The sequence below is a fragment of the Triticum aestivum genome, chromosome 3B, assembly GCF_018294505.1.
Source record: "Triticum aestivum cultivar Chinese Spring chromosome 3B, IWGSC CS RefSeq v2.1, whole genome shotgun sequence".
NCBI classification, from domain to species: Eukaryota; Viridiplantae; Streptophyta; class Magnoliopsida; order Poales; family Poaceae; genus Triticum; species Triticum aestivum.
The window spans coordinates 223,812,069-223,832,257 of record NC_057801.1 but is presented as its reverse complement, the minus strand read 5'-3'; the positions used below and the strand labels follow the sequence as shown (position 1 = coordinate 223,832,257).

General features: G+C 40.2%; 1 protein-coding gene across 3 annotated transcripts; it reads right to left on the bottom strand.

Annotated features, from left to right (window-relative positions):
* Positions 1-4,304: 4,304 nt before the first annotated feature.
* LOC123069451 (DEAD-box ATP-dependent RNA helicase 52A) lies at positions 4,305-10,164 on the bottom strand. Of its 3 annotated transcripts, XM_044492311.1 has the most exons (10): positions 9,818-10,164; positions 9,447-9,739; positions 7,909-7,983; positions 7,583-7,825; positions 6,298-6,462; positions 6,087-6,206; positions 5,324-5,622; positions 5,150-5,209; positions 4,902-5,058; positions 4,305-4,809 (listed from the first exon to the last, which is right to left on the bottom strand). In XM_044492311.1, exons 1-10 carry the CDS (start codon positions 9,993-9,995, stop codon positions 4,468-4,470), a joined length of 1,932 nt encoding a protein of 643 aa, XP_044348246.1. In that variant the 5' UTR covers positions 9,996-10,164; the 3' UTR covers positions 4,305-4,467. The 3 variants fall into 3 exon arrangements, with proteins under 3 accessions (XP_044348246.1, XP_044348244.1, XP_044348245.1); XM_044492309.1 differs by having other exon boundaries at positions 9,447-10,164; XM_044492310.1 differs by having other exon boundaries at positions 6,087-6,203; positions 9,447-10,162.
* Between the last annotated feature and the right edge of the window lie 10,025 nt (positions 10,165-20,189).

Sequence of the window (20,189 nt, the reverse complement as noted above, 5' to 3'; positions counted from 1 at the left end):
TCAGCAGTTTGTGTAGCCAACTTTGGTCCACACATCTGAGCAGCCAAGCAGTCAAATACTAAATCTTTATGGCACGAAGGAACTGGGCATCAGAGCAACTGGGTGCTCCGGAGTCCGGGTCCCTGATTTTTTCCGCTGCATCGGCTCGCCAGTGTAGGGCATCGGTGCGAGATGTAGCAACAATTGTCTTTACACCAGTTTTGGCATACATAGTGGACGGCCTTAGTGCTATTAGTTCTATGTTACTAAATTTGTGCATGTACACACATGTTAGTATCAATTTGTTGTCATCCAAACATTGTCGCTATGTTGTTGCAGTTATATTTATCTTCCTCATAAAATGTTCAATTTGTTATTTATAATACATGAGTAAGAACTTGTGGCGTTGTTGTAGTTAATTATAGCTTCTGATGTTTCAGAATTTGGTTGTTGTCTCAGTAGCAATTAATTTATTTGCACATTGATCTTTTTGAGAAGATATGTCATAATTAACCTGTTTCTTCAGTTTTTCAAAATAAGTATTGGTGATTTCTATGTTGCTATAAACCGATGTCCCCTACAATGTACTGATCTAGTTTTAAATATTATAGGATGAACGGAAGTGTTCTTACTTGGAGTGGGTTGATCAAGAGTGGCCATGGTATTTGAAGATGTGCTTAGTTAAGTTCAGGAGCATGTATGAGGAAGAGAACAGAGATAGGCTTAGAGAAAGTGTTGTTAACGCTGAATAATATTTGAAGATGCGGGATAAAAGGAGGAAGGTGGAGAATGAGCTCATATTTTTTAAATCAGACTTTGCTAAGATGGTGTTGGCGAAGGGGGAGGCACTTTCCCAGTTGGACAGTGCAAAACAGGTTCTTACTGAACTGAAAGCAGGGGTGGATAAGACGTTCCTGGATGATCTCGATTAGGGAAATGTATATATTATTCTAATATTGTTCTTATGAAGTTGAACTAGCTATATGTTGTACTGTGCTGTTTTCAGGTAGCTATCCTACTTTGATGTTAAAATATATTTATGAAATTGGTAAACAACTATTTGATATGAAATGTGAATTTGCGTAATACTGGAATTATTAATTGTAAACTAATAAACCTGCTAAATGGGTCATGGAACTTTGCAAACGGTTCTAGCAGTAAAAGCGCTTGTGATGGATAGCCCAATGCCACACAGTTTTCTTCATCAAATCGTGTGTGATGTAGTTGATAAAAGCAAACGGTTAACCAAGGCAGAGCGTGTGTGATAGTTACACCTTCCACACACGAGCCTATACATAAAACTGTGTGGGATGTATATACGAACGGAAACGTTTTCCCTGGATTAACTATGTGGGATGTACATAAGAACGGAAATGTAATCCTTGGATTGACTATGTGTGGTATACATACGAACGAAAATATTTTTCTGGGATTCACCGTGTGGGATGTACATACGAACGGAAACGATTGGGTTTTGATGCCTCGCCCGATCGCACACGAGCTCATTTTTCCCAGCATGTGTGCCAGGAGGGCCTATCCATGTGGGAAGGACCCCCCTATCGCCCACACTCACTTGGCGATGGTTCCAAAAGTCGTCGTGGAAAGGGGTTAAAAATCATTTGTATAGCACCGACGTGTACCAGTGGGTGGCACTAGATGCACTTACACATAGTTCTATCCTATTCGAGCTTTTTGGTACTTATTGCCAAAGGGGGAGAATTTGTATAGATCATTAGGCTAAGAGAGAGAGAGATAGAGAGAAACTATGAAACAAACTACGTCTTCGCACTCCATTGTCTTCAAGTGAATGTCTTCACACGTCATTATCTTCGACGTGAATGTCTTCGCGAACCACCATTGTCTTCAATGTCTTCATACATTTTTAAGGGTCATCTTCGATGGGTAAACCGAATCAATAGGGACTTCTACCTGTGTTATCATGTGAAACTCACAAACACATTAGTCCCTCAACCATGTTTGTCGTCAATACTCCAAAACCAACTATGGGTGGCACTAGATGCACTTACACATAGTTTTATCCTATTCGAGCTTTTTGGTACTTGTTGCCAAAGGGGGGGGAATTTGTATAGATCATTAGGTTGAGAGAGAGAGAGAGAGTCTTTCTTTTCCCTGTTTGATTTCTTTGAGTTTTTGCTGCTACTTGGTTTATGCTGCTTTGCCCGTTATGTTTGCGAGATACTATGCTTCATGCTATGCACAAATGCTTATCATTATCTTTGTATGATCATACACTTGTGCTTTTGGTGATGCGTGCTTACTATTCCAATCATATCATTTTTTGCGCTCACCAAGTTGTATGTGACATGCAAGAGTGACCCATGTTCCTAATCGATTGTGCATTTGCATTCAAACGCAAATTTTTAATAATGCACAAATTTAGAAAGGACTCTTACTTATCACATATTTCTCAAAGTGACGATGTATTTCATTCATTTAATCATTTGTCGAAGCTTTGATCTATATGTTGTCATCAATTAACAAAAAATGGGAGATTGAAAGTGCAACTAATCCCCGAGTGGTTTTAGTAATTCATAACAACATATATCTCATTGAACTAACATCCATTCAAGTTAAAGATTTCAGGAAGTCCAATATTTGGCATGGCAAGGACTGGTAATTGTGGACCCCTCAAAATGCTAAGGACATGGATTGGCAAAAGCTCAAGACTCTACATTTTTTGGTTAAGTGATCCAAGATCACATTGAGTCCATAGGAAAGCCAATACTATTAAAAGGGGATGGGGTTTTGATGATGATCTGATTGCCAGCATAAAAATCATACCATTGTAAAAAAAATCTAACGATCTAGAAAGCTTACCGCACACAAGTGCCTCATATGGGCAGGTAGCCTAGCGGCGTTTAACTACTCAATGGGGGGAGGGGGTCAGACAACTTAACATGATCTTCTGGAACCAATATCCTAAGATAAACTTTTAGCAACCGATAACTATATTGTCGTCACACCGAAATAAAATTAGCCACATGCACTTTCACAAAGAAAGTTGATTGGTGACCCCTCCACATTCCATGAAGACAAATGTTGGCCTAGCCAAGAAATTAGACTTCATTTTAATGATCAACAAAGGAGAGAGGTTGCTGAGCTGAGTTTCTTTCTCTATGTGCTCAAAGATAATGTTGCAACCAGATATATGCGTTGCAACTAGTCAGAGCTACTAGCTCCCACACACTTCCACTCCGCAATTTGCTCTTCCACTCGGAGCCGCCAAAGCAATTTGCTCCATCTGGGTAGGTGTTCCAGAGATGTTCGAGCCTCTTAACGATATTTACTCAAACCTTCCGAGCTACTCCCTCAGTCCGAAAACCAAAACCAAAACAAGTGTCTCAAGTTTAATACTATAACTTTGTACTAAAATCAGTACAAAGTTGCAGTGGTGGCTGCGGACAGGCTGCAGTTGCCAACCGTGGCCCCATCGACGGAGGACACGTTTGTGGAGTGGTGGCTGCGGAAGCGCAGAAGTTATCTTGGTAAGGAGAAGAGAGGGTTCGATAGTCTGGTTATATGCACGGCGTGGGCACTATGGAAGCAACGTAATGCCAGAGTTTTCAACAGAAGAGAGCAGCAATTGGCGGCCATAGATCTAGCTGGGGTTATTCTAGAGGAGCTTAGAGAGTGGAACTTAGTGGTAAGCGGAGTAGGAGGGCTACAACGTTTTGTGAGACATTAAACTAGATAGCTGTGTGGAGTGGCGACCCATGATAATGTGCGCATTGTCATGTGGTTTCCTGTAAATCTTGTTCTCCTTCTTCTATAAAGCTAAGGTACGCAATTGCGTACTCTCGAAAAAAAGTCAGTACAAAGTTGACACTTATTTTGGGATATTGGGTTGATGTTGACTAGCCTCTTAACAATACTTGGTCAAACCTTTCAAGCTACTCCCTCCGTCTAAAAATAAGTGTCTCAACTTTGTCCTCACAGGATGAGTATTCGCAAGTTGACGCATTTAGCTTTGTTTGGTGATTCTGTACTCATCCTTGGAGCCTCAAACTATTCAACACCCTCGGATCCTACAGGCCAGCAAGGCAGCCAACTGCTGGATGCGACAATGCTGCCACTTGGTTATCAGTTCTAATAACGAAAAGTTTCCTCAGTGTCTTCCTACATTTATGTTATCAGGGAGAAGCTATGTCAGTATCAGTGCAATTCAAACTCTGTTGTTGCATCTCAAAAAGAAAATACTTCCTCCAATCCATATTACTTGTTGCTGACTTAGTACAACTTGTACCAAGTCAGCGACAAGTAATATGGATCAGAGGAAGTAACCCTTTCAAGTGACTTGAGTTCCATATAAACATGCCATTGTACGGCTTTGAAATTAAAATGGAAACATGTCATTGTACTCTCATTGAGATGAATTAACCTTAGTACAAGTGGTAAAAGGTTAATGCCTACACACGCAACAAGTATGGTGTTTCAGTACACAAATTGAAAATGCAATGTTACACAAGTTTAGAAATCCACCATATCATCATCACTAATTTCACAGTCACCATCGGAAAGCCAAACATGATCAGGTGTTCCTCTCTCATAGTCACCTCTAGTTGGATGCCGAACCTTCGCCTCCCCATGTTGACAACCATAGCACTCACCATCGTCTGACGGCTCCAGGAAAGAGCAACAAAATGTCTCCACATCACATTCTAATTTTCTTTCAGCAAAGTAGATACCTTCAGTCCAGATTCCTGATTTACTCTTAATCTTGGCAATGAAATTGTAATGCCAATAGGTTTTTTCATAACTTTCAGGACTATAACAATGCTGAGTAACCTTGACGAAATAGAACTTGAGGAACTGCAACAATTATCAAAACAAATATACAGACATGTAAGTATATTCACATGAAAGATGCACTGCAACTTCAAAGTTGACAACTGAATATATACCTTGTATTCTTCTTGTTGTGTAAATGCAATACAACAATCTTTAGACATTGTCTTGATCCTACTATCATCAAAGCTTTGCTTAGTTCTCCTGCAATTTAATTCAGCCCAAACACATGCCAGATCGTATATGTTATCAATCTTGCGTGAGGCGAGAGACCTGCATATGCAGTTTATGAAGTATTAAACACTAGATGTTACTATATGCTCAAACGAACTTGACATAGAACTTATGTGTTGGATTTGCATACCGAGCTAAATCATATCTGTCCTTATCATTCTCCTCATCTTCTGAGTCCAATTCCACAGATCTAAACAGTTTGTTTCAATATAATGAAGTTAGTAAACATTGCACACAAAATAAAACTGGATAAAATTATGATGGTCCTTAGGATCATTAGCATGAGCCTGAGATAATCACTCACCTAGTATAATCAGGATTAGCATAGTCCAACAGCCAATCTGGCACTTCTAGATTTGCCTCAATCATCAATTCCAGCAAGCCTTTTGCTATGGACCGGTTGGACTCAGTGAAGAAGGAAGTGGCAGAACCAACTCTCGCAAATGTTCTAATCCTCTCAACATATTCCTCAACAGACTTTGGAAGATCATAGTTAATCAAATGATCAACATTTGCAACGTCCAAGCCTGGTGAGGCTGCATTGGCAGCAATCAGGATAGAAATGCCGCTAATCTGGAAAGGTAGCGATGCGCTCTCTCTCTCCTTCAAAGAGCATATGCATATGATCAATATATAATTAAAGATGACAAACAGAACAGTTAAATATTTACTGCTCTCGGCTCAACAGATAATTGTAATGGAAGTGCCAAGATAATGCTAAGGCCCATTATCTATCTATTTGCATGATTAATAACAGCCTTGACTAGATTCAATCTCAGAATACTTGTTCACTCATTCAGCTAAACGAGACAAGTGAACACAAGAGGCATGTAAGAGAATAGATGAAGCATTATAGTAGGTCTTCCAAGCATTAGTGCAGAACCGTAAGTTCTTACTAGAACCTAGCAAACACTGAACACTGAAGGTCATACATATAAAGCTACAGGAAGTATGAGACCAGCATGGCAGATGAGAGTAATTTAGGTTGAAATCTTCTTTATAACACAAACAATGCAGCTTAAAAACAAGTTAGGCAATCAGTGAAGAGTTCATATAAACATACGTACCTGCTGTGAACTGTCAGCAAAGATCACTGTTGCAGGAAAACCTTCATTGCATAGCCAATTCTTCAATGAATCAGCCTTTCCTTTTGTCTCGACAAAAACTACTGTTCTGAGTTGGCTCTGCTAGACAAGCATGCAAGGTAACTTGAGAATTCTTTAAGCAGCAAACAGAGACCAATGTACTTGTTACACTTAGGATGGCAACAAGTATTACCATGCCGGCAGAAGAGACGGATTGCTTCTGTAACAGATTTAGCAGGAGGCCTCTTTTCTCTTCTTCAGAGGCAAGCTCAATTTTCTGCTTAGTTAGGCCAATACTGAACTCCAACCTCCCATCGGTGATAAATAAGTAATCTGACAAGAAATCCCAAGCCAGTTTCTGCAAACATGATCAAAGTAAAGAAGCTCGATAGAAGTCAAACGTATCTAAGCAGGCATAATCAAATGTGTATCGATATGTTAGTAAATAGCAGTTCCACTAGACAGAGTGAGTACACCAAAGAATATTATTGTTGTTATAGACGCCCCATCTATTCTAACCAACGTGTAGCGTGAGTTAAGAAAGGACAGTCTCCCTCTCCCTCCCCCTTTCCCTCCCTACCTCCCTCCTGCTTATCCACACAAGGCGTACGAGCCAAATGTCTAGGCAACAGGGCATGGAGGAGGGCTCAGCTAGCTTAAGCATTAACTTTCCAAGCTAAGGCTCCCATGAGAACTGGCGGCTCGGCACAGGACAGCCGACAAGCACGGCGTCATGGAGGTGGGACGAGATCGATGGTGTGACCAGCTTGAGCTTCCTGACCAACGACATCCATGTCGGACAGGGGTAGCGGTGGCTCATCGCCAAGTATGGTGTCACATATTGATCCTAGCGATCTGCAGCGTGCGGGCTATGTCGATGTCTATCAATTCTTGGCTTGATCAATGCCTCACCCCGCCATCATGGCCGCATTCCGAGCTTCACTGTGAAGACTGGTGAAGACTCTGGTTATAATGGTCACGAGTAAAAAGAATTGTTGAGCGACCTGCTGGCGCTTTAATCAAATGAGGCACCTGACTCTTCTGCTGGAACCAGTTTTGCCCTGCAAGCATATAGGCAGGACCGGTTACAGACAGAGTTCATATCGTATGTCCAGCCGCTGGAAAACTAGCTATGATCTATCCGCCCATGACAATCTGATATTGGAGCCTCCACACCATGTCTGGTGGCAAGGACATTCCAAGGAACTCACTGACACAGTACAGCTCATACTAGAAAAGATGACAGCGATGATTCTCATTTCTCACAGCTCATAGTAGCTTGGGGAAGATCATAGAGGATACCAGTGAGACATGAAAACATGCTGCCAACGTTGTGTAAACAAAATTATGAAATGAAAAAGCGCTTCAAACAGTAAAGAGAATTACATGCTTCATACAGTAAAGAATAAAAAATACTGATCCAGTTGAATGTTTGGAGCTATTGCAGAAAACAGAAGGCATGACAACATTGTTCTTACCTGTACTGCTGGTTGGAAAGTACCGCTGGAAAGTAAAGTATGTCTGGCAGATTTCGGTGGAATATGCATGTCATCAACTATCTTCCTTAACGTTTTTTCAAACCCCATATCCAGCATCAAACCAAGCTCGCATATGACCAGATACTTTATTGCCTCAAGGGAGACTTGAGTGGTTCTAACCATGTTGATAAGACGTCGGGGTGTAGAAACAACTATATCAATGCCCGCTTCAAGCTGACATTTCTACAATCAGCAGCAAAGAAAAGAACTTAATGGAAATCTGAAACTCTGCCCGAGGAAGAGAGAAGAAAACAAACGGCAATCACCTGCATCTTCCCTTTCATCTTTGAATGAACTCTTATTCTAGTTCGGTAAGAGAATTTCCTGATATCAGCACCAATCTGAAATATGATACCATTATCAGCGAAGTCTTTAGCACCGCTAACAGGTACTAGTGGCACACATAAATAAATACTCCCTCCGTCCCTAAATATGTCATTTTAGAGATTTCATTACGGACTACATACGGATGTATATAGACGTATTTTAGAGTGTAGATTCACTCATTTTGCTCCGTATGTAGTCCATATTGGAATCTCTAAGAAGACTTGCATTTAGGAACGGAGGGAGTAAAATTACCCTTTATGTAAGTGTGTATAACCATACTAAACAGACTCAATATTCCACAGATGAAGAAAAAGAACAATAGAATTGAAGACAAGAAACATTAGTAGTATGAAGTATTCCACCGGACAATTGCAAAACTATTTCAGATAGATGCTGTACAGGGTAGTAACATCAAAGGCATTTTTACTCACACAATCAAATATCAACAATCTCTCAAAGTAACTCACGAATAAGGAATGTCACCACAGCTCTATGTGATTGATTCAAACAAGTGCAATACATTGTTGATCGGAAACTGTTTCAAATGTAAACAGGCATACAAACACAGAAGTGTTTTCACATAAGCATCTTCACATACCAAAGGATTACATCTGGTATGGATGAGAAGACAGTTTCTAGCTTTCTGCATACTACTAGTGCACGCTTCACATTTCTAAGCTAGAATAGGTCACAAAAAAAGCAGCTACCAGCTTTAGAAAACTATACATCATCAGCAACGGCTGCAGATAACGAAGCTTTATTTTCGATCAAAATTAAGAGCCCCCTCCCCTCCCCCCCTCCCCGCCACCTTGATTGATACCCTAGTTATGGTAGCCACCTATTAGTGAGAAAACAAAGCGCATATGTAGCTACCAGTACCTAATCACAAAGTGAATAGAAAATGCACAACAGATGTGCAATATATCCTAAATAAACAAATTTAACATTAAACTGAACTCACAAAACCAGGAGCAATAAAGCTGATTCTTTGATTTAGCAGACTCAATCCGTAAAAACTAGTATGTTCGGTTTGCAGTCGCAACTAGTCTTCTGCAGTGTGTAATCATAAGGAGTTATAGCATAATTTGACTCCGTAATAATGATAACATAACAGCTACCTATCTAAGTATATTTTTCATGATAAGGATGTCAAAGCTACCATGGTAAGTACAACTAATAGACACAAGACAATTGCGACCACAGGTGCGGCACAAGAGATATCACCGACAAGACATCTTGCAGTTTGTGTTTTATTCTAAAACGATTGCAGAGAAAAGTTTGGCTTCGCTCTCTTCGAATAGTTGTAAGATTTTACAAAAAAATATAGCTGTAAGGTCTTTTGAAAAAAATTCATCCATATTCTATCATCATATTTTTTTATTCAAATAAACACAAAACTTTTTGAAGTCGGTTGCAAGATAGAGAGAATATGCGCAAACAAATTCACCTTGGAATCTGCTGAGAGGCATCCTCTTACCTGTTTTACAAGCCTGGCGGTAGGCACGAGCAAGAGCGCGCGTGGTTTAACACACTTCATACGTCCTGTTCTTCCTGCTGCTACCGGCGCCGTCACCAGCCCACTCAACACCGGGATGAGTAAGGCGGTCGTCTTCCCGGACCCCTTCTGCGCGCAAACCAACAGGTCCCGGCCGGCCAGCACCATCGGGATCGAGTAGCACTGCAACGGACTCGGGGTCTCGAACTGACACCTCGCCAAGTTGTGCAGAACTGCTTCCGCCAGACCTAGCTCCTGGAACCCATACACCGGCCCTGGCAATGCCTCCCTGCTCAGATTCCCGATTGCCCCTTCCACAATCTTGAGCTCAGCTAATCCTTTGGCGTGCTCACCTCCTGCCGGTCGCGCCACCAGGTGGTGGACGCAGATCGAATCCGGCGCCGCCATCTCGTAAGCTCTCACCTTGAAGAGAAGTGTGGCGGGCGAGATGTAAGGGGGAGTGGCGGGCGAGATGTAAAGGGGGAGATCGATCCTGTCCTCTTCGTCGGGCAAGACGCCGTGCCACGACATGGTGTGAGGATGTTGGTGATTTGGTGCTAGGGAAATCGAGATCCTCAAAGTAATTTGGGGATTTTCGCGAGAGGAAGAGCTAACAGAGGTTTTCCTAAAGCAATAACAATGAAATTAGGGTTTTCCTCTTTTCCCCTTCTTCATCGTGTTGTATATATGGAGCTGTTTGGGAGACCTCCTCGGGAGCACCTATTTGCGTCAAGAAGACGTCCGTTCGCATAGGAATAGCTCGACTGGGCCGGCCCATTTGGATTGACCTCGCGCGAGAGGTCGGGCGACAAATGTGGCTTTTCCTATTTAGCGCTGCAGGCGCTCGTTAATGTGTATTCTGCTAACGGGCACCTGCAGCAGCTTTAGCTGGGCTTGGCCCATTTCGCTCGCTTGGCTGTCGTTCGCATATACGAATCGCAAAAATTCCGCAAGAGCTGGCAACCGAACCAGAGAATTCCTGGTTAACAGCCCACAATGGTAACCACCCCGCCACAGTAACTTGGTGCTCACAGTTCCATCACTTGTTTACCTTATCTTTTTCTTTCACTTTTTTACTTTTTTGTTTTTCATTATTCTGTTTAACTTTTTCTTTTTCTTCCTTGTTCGATGATCTTTCTCAAATCCGTCCACATTTTTCTAAAATTGATGAACTTTTTTCTAATTCAGCAAACTTTTCTCAAATTTGACTTTTGTTTTCTCAAATTTGGTGAAGTTTTTCCAAATCCGATGAACTAATTTTGATGTTTTTTCAAGATTGACGAATTTTTCATTCAAATTTGTGAACTATTTTCTCAAACAAGATGAACTTTTTTCAAAATCGATGAACTTTTTTTTGAAAATGATGAACTTTTTAAACTATTTCATAAAGTTTTTTTTCCAAAATCGGTGAACTTTTTAAGTTTGTGAACTGTTCTTAAAAAATGATGAACTATTTCTCAAAATCGATGAACTTTTGTCTCAAAATAATTGAACGTTTTTAAATTCACGAATTTATAGAAGTAAATGCAAAATATAAATGATAAATAAATAGCGCGCCCGTACTAGTTCATGTACCGTATAGCGCTAGTAAATCACAAGTAACCCATTGCCTTGGTGGTCAGCTAAGATTAAAAAAGGGTTCCCCACTCGAGCGATGCGAGTTTGATCCCTCAAGCAACCACCCATTTTGCGTTATTTTTGGCGATTTGTGGTCGCACAGTAGACCTCCACTTTATACGCCCGACAAGGTAGCCACCACACCCACTAAAGCTTTTGTGACATATCTGTGGGGCGAATACAAATGAACTGAAAACCGCGGCTTAAATTGGATCTTACTTAAAAACTGTTAAAACTGTTCTGCAATTATGAATACTTTTTGACAAACATGGCCAAATTTTAAATTTCGGAACATCTTTTCAAACTGCGAATACAATTTAAATTCCCCCAAAAAAATTTAAATTTGTAAAACAAAGTTGACAAATTGTACATCTTTTGAAAATCCGAACAATTTTCTATAACGCAAACATTTCTGAAATGTTCCAATTTTTTGTAAAACGTGAATAATTCCCCAAATCCTAGAACATACTTTGAAAATACAAACTTTTTTTTAAATGGTGAACAAAATTTTGAAAAAAGGTACAACTTTTGAAATGCAGATAAAAATTTTGAATCTGAGAACAGTTTGAATTGTTAAGATTATTTGTTAACATGAACAAAAATTAAAAATGTAACCTTTTTTGTAAAATGCAATTTCAAATTCCAGAACATTTTTGGAAAACACAAACATTTTTTTTGTTGGTGAACAAATTTTGAAAACAGGTACAACTTTTCAAACGAAGAAAAAAATGAACCTGAGAACAATATGAAAATCACAAAGATTTTTTGTATATGTGAACTAAAACTTGAAAATGGCAACATTATTTGAACTTTTGAACAAAATTTGAAAATGTGATTGTTTTTGAACTTATGAACCTGTTTTGAAAGGTAAACATTTTTTAAATATCATGAACATTTTTTTAATTGTGACAACAAAATTAGAAAAAGAAACATTTTCTCAATTTCTAAACAAATTTCGGAACTGCAACGTTTTCTGAAATTCCCAAACATATCTGAATTTGTGAACAAAATTAGAAAAATGAACATTTATTGAATTTCTGAACAAAATTTTAAGACAGGAACATTTCTCTAAAATTGGCATATTTTTTTAATAAGTGAACAGGAATGAAAACATGAAAGTTTTCTGAATTTGCGATTTTTTTTAAAACGGGAACATTTTTAAAAAATTTCAAACACATTTCGCAAATGACAACATTTTTTTAAATTCCTGAGCATTTTCTAATTGGTGAACAGAATTTAAAAACGCGAACACTCTTTGAATTTGTGAAAAAATTTGGGAACATGATTATGTTTTGAATTTTTCAACAAATTTGATAGCGGGGACATATTTATTATCCGAACAATTTTTATTTTGTAAACAAAACATAAAAAGACAAACACTTTTTTAAATTTGGCACATTTTTTGAATATAAGTGAACAATTTTCGAAATTTTAAATATGTACAAAATATCTGAAAAAAATTCGAAAATAGGAACATTTTCTGAAAAAACGAAAAAAAACTGAAAAATACAAATTTTGAAAAATTTCTGAGACATTCACTGACAATAGAAAAAATCCAAAAAGAAAACAGAAGAAGGTAGAAAAAAGACAGAAAAAAGAACGAGAAAAATCAAAAATAAAAACGAAAAAGAAATAAAAAAAGAAAAAGCGGTTCAGGAACCTTCTAGAAGGTTCCCAAAACCGGTATATGGAACACTTAAAATGTCGGCCCGGCCGGCCCCCCGTGAGAGCTCGCTCGATAGCCCTGTGCGGTACCCCGACAGTTTGCCGCAGGGAGCGGCAAATATGGTTTTCCGACCTCCTCTTCAGCGCGCCGGTTCTCTTACCGGGCGCTCGCGGCAGCCTCGCGTGGGCCGGTCCAGCTAGCACGCTCGCTCCTTTCCTCTCGTTCGCAGCTGCGCGTTTCGTTCGTTCATTCCTTTTTTTGGTGTTCCTTCACAAAACTGAAAAAACAAATGAATCTGAAATTTACGAATTGACACAAAAGTTCATCGTTTCTAAAAAACATCTCATCAATTTTTGACACAAATTTCACGATATTTGAAAAAACTTAATCGAATTGCAAAAAAATTCATTGTATTTGAGAAGAAATCACTGGATTTGAAGAAAGTTCATCAAATTTGAAAAGAGTTCAACGAATTTGAGAAAAAAGTTCATCGGATCTGTAAAAAGTTCATCAAATTTGAAAAAAATTCATTGAATTTGAAAAAGAGCTCAAAGGATTTGAGAAAAAAGTTCATCCGATCTGAAAGAAGTTCACCGGGTTTAAAACGAAAAGTTCATCAAATTTGAAAAAAAGTTCACCGAATTTGAAAAAAAAACAAATTTGAAAAAAATCAGCGAAATTTGAAAGAAAGGTCATCGAGTTTGGAAAAGTTTCTTCGAATTTGACAAAAAAAATATCGATTTTGCAGAAAAATATCATGAAGAAAAAAAGTTTCTCGAACTTGAAAATAAAAGAAAACAAACACATGAAAGAACAAAAGGAGAAAAGCATGTAAGGAAACACAACAACTGAACTGGTCGGGTGGTTGTCGTGTCCTGCTCTTAACATGCTCGTCGTGAGATCAAATCCTGGCTCTCGTATAATTTTTGCTCTTTAGAAACAGAGAAAAAAAAATGGGCCGGCCCAAACGCGATGAGGCAGTATGCGCCCGTTAGTAAAATGACTAGTATTGGGCGCTAAAGACGCCGAATAGGATTTAGCGTGTGTGCATATTGTTGAGCCGGGCCTTGGAGATGCGAGTTTGGCCCGTTTGGACATCTAGTGTGCATTTAAATTTTGGCCCGTATAAAATTTAAAGCACCTCCCAGCCACACGCGTTAAGAACAATCGAATCGATCATTTCTTCTCAGCCACACTCTCTGCATGCAAGGGAAGGGAACCAGCATAGAGAACTACTTATAATTTGACTTTATATTCATATCCCAAAAGACCAGTTCCCTTTTCACTTTCATCTTAATCACATCTACAATAGATCTAGTGAAGCTATCAGTGCTAGCTCTCGACTCATCACTTAACTTCTTCGCTAGATTCACTCGGTACTAAACTCCAATACTGTTAGCTTACCCGTACTTCCCACCACCTAGTCATTTTACTCATATTGAGCCTTTAGTGATTTTTTGAAATTGTGTTATGGTCCCATAGCCCATCCTATATGTCAACATCTTCTTATCTTCTTCACATTCACACACTTTTTGTGCATATAATTTGGATGTCTCATTGCGATGTCATACTGGGATTATAGACATATCATCCATGTATATGAGTGTGTGCATTTTGTGTTCCCTTTGGCCTCCGCAAGGCAAGGATAACCACACAACTACACCAGAATATGGCCCACCGCCTTAAACATATGAGAGAACGCTTGACAACAAAAATCATTGGGCGACTGTGGCATCCCCGTCTGGACCAAACGGGTTGCTTGCACGTGCCGGCCCAGGATAACTTCCCAACACGTGTCAGTATCATGTTACATTGCTCCAAACATGACTTTATTGATAAAACGGGGTATGTAGCCCGATTATAATGGGGTATAATCCATATAACTCCATAGCAGAGTTATTCGGCGGCGAAAGAACTAAATCACAACGGAAGACTAGGTTGACGGCTTGGTTGGGCTTCACAATTCACAAGACTGGCTGGGGCGGCCATCTAGATTATCCATCTCCAGAATCTGGCCATGTGCAAGGCGGCAAGTATTTGAGTGGACTTGCAAGACAACTGGTTATATAGCAATCAAACGAACAAGTAACAAAGTAATGACAAAGTTTAAGCAACAACAACAATAATATCCTGACAAGATCACAGGTAAACTTACCGCTATACTAGAAAGTAAATACGCCCGACTCACTAAGACCACATCTCGCGTGTAGTCCGAACAACACTTTGCCTTTCTTAGGCCAACACAAAACAACTTATTGTACCTTGGTACGATGGTACGGACCACAACATTATCATGCAATTCTTTCCCAAACTTGACCATTACTAAATTAAAGTTGACCTGATCCAAGTGGGCAAAACTCTCTACCATGGACTCTTACTTATTTACACAAGTGGCCTTATATTAAAGTTATCATAATCTAAAGTGGCCAAACAGTTTGTCTTAAATCATGACTTACATACTTTACTCCACTCTAAAACCCTGTTCTGCTAAACTATACCCTACTTAATGAATGACAGGTTAGTGGCTTACTCCCAAACTTTTGACCACCATCGTGGAACCGGCTATTCGAATAGGTTTAACACACACTGTGTAGAGGTTGTCCACTTTACCCACACCATAGACTCTAGTCTAGTGAATACTATTCATATCATGGCACTCTAACCGTGTCTCCGACCTCCCGCGGGCTAGCCCTAGGAAAGAGGATTTGGGTCCCTACCCCCCCCCCCCCCCCCGTGGCACAACTTATTCCCCTAGGAATCTTTCGAGTATACTCTTACCAACCAAGACTCTAAAAGTTAGGATGCAAATCTCCTGGCCAAAGGAGCTACTACCTTCCAAACTCCCCATCTGTGGAGACACGTGAAAGAGACATAACTATAAACAAAATAAGGCTCTCCCACAAAGGCAAATGTGGTCGTACAGGTTAGTAAGGTTCTCGGGCACCGTGGTTTCTCATGTGAGCATCGATGGAGAAGGGTGCGTGACACTACACTATTATTCCCTCCGTCGGTAATAGTGGCATCCCACTTTACTACCGAATAAAATATGACTGATATCATTTAACAGTAATGTAAACTATGAACATCTACTAAAGACTGCAAAACAACTATGTAATGCATCTACTAGCACTAAGATAGTAAAACAACCAGGTAACGCTTTTACTGAAAGTAATAAGGTAGTGTAGAACTACTACTGAAAGTAATACCGACAAAAGTAAACAACAGACAAAACGATGAGCATAGAAACACGGAAAAACACTCAAACAAAGTCAAGCGATGTCACGGGTTATCCGTTGCTCATGATAAGTGTTGGGGAACGTAGTAATTTCAAAAAAAAATCCTACGCACACGCAAGATCATGGTGATGCATAGCAACGAGAGGGGAGAGTGTTATCCACGTACCCTCATAGACCGAAAGCGGAAGCGTTAGCACAACGCGGTTGATGTAGTCGTACGTCTTCACGATCCGACCGATCAAGTACCGAACGCACGGCACCTCCGAGTTCAGCACACGTTCAGCTCGATGACGTCCCTTGAACTCCGATCCAGCCGAGCTTTGAGGGAGAGTTCCGCCAGCACGACGGCGTGGTGACGATGATGATGTTCTACAAACGCAGGGCTTCGCCTAAGCACCGCTATGATATTATCGAGGTGGATTATGGTGGAGGGGAGCACCGCACACGGCTAATATATCTCAAGGATCAATTGTTGTGTCTATGGGGTGCCCCTTGCCCCAGTATATAAAGGAGCAAGGGGGGAGGCGGCCGACCTAGGAGGAGGGCGCGCCAAGGTGGGAGTCCTACTCCCACCGGGAGTAGGACTCCTCCTTCCCTTGTTGGAGTAGGAGAGAAGGAAAGAGGGGGAGAGGAAGAAGTAAAAGGGGGCTGCACCCCTTGTCCAATTCGGACCAAAGGGGGGGCGCGCGCCTCCTTCCTTTTGGCCTCTCTCATCTATTCCCGTATGGCCCAATAAGGCCCATATACTCCCCGGCGAATTCCCATGACTCTCCGGTACTCCGATAAATACCCGAATCACTCGGAATCTTTCCGATGTCCGAATATAGTCTTCCAATATATCGATCTTTACGTCTCGACCATTTCGAGACTCCTTGTCATGTCCCCGATCTCATCCGGTACTCCGAACTACCTTCGGTACATCAAAACACATAACTCATAATATAACCATCATCGAACTTTAAGCGTGCGGACCCAACGGGTTCGAGAACTATGTAGACATGACCGAGACACGTCTCCGGTTAATAACCAATAGCGGAACCTGGATGCTCATATTGGCTCCCACATATTCTACAAAGATCTTTATCGGTCAAATCGCATAACAACATACGTTGTTCCCTTTGTCATCGGTATGTTACTTGCCCGAGATTCGATCGTCGGTATCTCAATACCTAGTTCAATATCATTACCGGCAAGTCTCTTTACTCGTTCCGTAATACATCATCCCGCAACTAACTCATTAGTTGCAATGCTTGCAAGGCTTAAGTGATGTGCATTACCGAGTGGGCCCAGAGATACCTCTCCGACAATCGGAGTGACAAATCCTAATCTCAAAATACGCCAACCCAACAAGTACCTTCGGAGACACCTATAGAGCACCTTTATAATCACTTAGTTACGTTGTGACGTTTGGTAGCACACAAAGTGTTCCTTCGGTAAACGGGAGTTGCATAATCTCATAGTCATAGGAACATGTATAAGTCATGAAGAAAGCAATAGTAACATACTAAGCGATCAAGTGTTAAGCTAACGGAATGGGTCAAATAAATTACATCATTCTCCTAATGATGTGATCCGTTAATCAAATGACAACTCTTTGTCTATGGCTAGGAAACATAACCATCTTTGATTAATGAGCTAGTCAAGTAGAGGCATACTAGTGACACTCTGTTTGTCTATGTATTCACACATGTATCATGTTTCCGGTTAATACAATTCTAGCATGAATAATAAACATTTATCATGATATAAGTAGGTAGATAATAACTTTATTATTGCCTCTAGGGCATATTTCCTTCAGTCTCCCACTTGCACTAGAGTCAATAATCTAGTTCACATCACCATGTGATTCAACATCAATATTCACATCTGTATGTGATTCACACCCATAGTTCACATCGTCATGTGACCAACACCCGAAGGGTTTACTAGAGTCAATAATCTAGTTCACATCGCTATGTGATTAACACCCAAAGAGCACTAAGGTATGATCATGTTTTGCTCGTGAGAGAAGTTTAGTCAACAGGTCTGCCAAATTCAGATCTGTATGTATTTTGCAAACTTCTATGTCTACAATGCTTTGCACGGAGCTACTTTAGCTAATTGCTCCCACTTTCAATATGTATCCAGATTGAGACTTAGAGTCATCTGGATCAGTGTCAAAACTTGCAACGATGTAACCCTTTATGACGAACCTTTGGTCACCTCCATAATCGAGAAACATATCCTTATTCCACTAAGGATAATTTTGATCACCATCCAGTGATCTACTCCTGTGCCACCATTGTACTCCCTTGCCAAACTTAGGGCAGTGTATACAATAGGTCTGGTACACAGCATGGCATACTTTATAGAACCTATGGCTGAGGCATAGGAAATGACTTTTCATTCTTGTTCTATTTTCTGTTGTGGTCGGGTTTTGAGTCTTTACTCAACATCACACTTTGCAACACAGGCAAGAACTCCTTCTTTGACTGTTCCATTTTGAACTACTTCAAAATCTTGTCAAGGTATGTATTCATTGAAAATCTTATCAAGCGTCTTGATCTATCTCAATAGATCTTGATGCTCAATATGTAAGTAGCTTTACTGAGGTCTTTCTTTTGAAGAGCTCCTTCCAAACACTCCTTTATGCTTTCCAGAAAAATTCTACATCATTTCTGATCAACAATATGTCACTCACATATACTTATCAGAAAGGTTGTAGTGCTCCCACTCACTTTATTGTAAATACATGCTTCACTGCAAGTCCGTATAAAACTATATGCTTTGATCAACTTATCCAAGTGTATATTCCTACTCCGAGATGCTTGCACCAGTCCATAGATGGATCGCTGGAGCTTTCACATTTTGTTAGCACCTTTAGGATTGACAAAACCTTCTGGTTGCATCATATACAACTCTTCTTTAAGAAAACCATTAAGGAATGCAGTTTTGACATCCATTTGCCAGATTTCATAAAAGGTGGCAATTGCTAACATGATTCAGACAGACTTAAGCATCGCTACAGTTGAGAAAATCTCATTGTAGTCAACACCTTGAACTTGTCGAAAACCTTTTTGCGACAAGTCAAGCTTTGTAGATAGTAACACTACTATCAACGTTCGTCTTCCTCTTGAAGATCCATTTATTTTCTATGGCTTGCCGATCATCGGGCAAGTCCACCAAAGTCCACACTTTGTTCTCATACATGGATCCTATCTTAGATTTCATGGCCTCCAGCCATTTCGTGGAATCTGGGCTCATCATCGCTTCCTCATAGTTCGTAGGTTTGTTATGGTCAAGTAATATGACCTCCAGAACAGGATTGACGTACCACTCTGGTGCGGATCTTACTCTGGTTGACCTACAAGGTTTGGTAGTAACTTGATCTGAAGTTTCATGATCATCATGATTAGCTTCCTCTCTAATTGGTGTAGGAATCACTGGAACTAATTTCTGTGATGAACTACTTTCCAATAAGGGAGCAGGTACAGTTACCTCATCAACTTCTACTTTCCTCCCACTCACTTTCGAGAGAAACTCCTTCTCTAGAAAGGATCCATTCTTAGCAACAGTCTCCTTTGGGTATCCTATGAAGACACATTTCTCCGATTTGGGTTTGAGCTTATTAGGTTGAAACTTTTTCACATAAGCATCGCAGCCCCAAACTTTAAGAAACGACAACTTTGGTTTCTTGCCAAACCACAGTTCATAAGGCGTCGTCTCAACGGATTTTGACGATGCCCTATTTAAAGTGAATGCAGCTGTCTCTAATGCATAACCCCAAAACGATAGTGGTAAATCGGTAAGATACATCATAGATCACACCATATCCAATAAAGTGCGGTTATGACGTTCGGACATACCATTACGCTGTGGTGTTCCAGGTGGCGTGAGCTATGAAACTATTCCACACTATTTTATATGAAGGCCAAACTCGTAACTCAAATATTTTCCTCCACGATCAGATCGTAGAAACTTTATTTTTTTGTTATGATGATTATCCACTTCACTCTGAAAATCTTTGAACTTTTTCAAATGTTTCAGACTTGTGCTTCATTAAGTAGATATACTCATATCTGCTCAAATCATCTGTGAAGGTCAGAAAATAACGATACCCGCCACGAGCATCAACACTCATTGGACTGCATACATCGGTATGTATTATTTCCAACAAGTCAGTAGCTCGTTCCATTGTTCCGGAGAACGGAGTTTAGTCATCTTTCC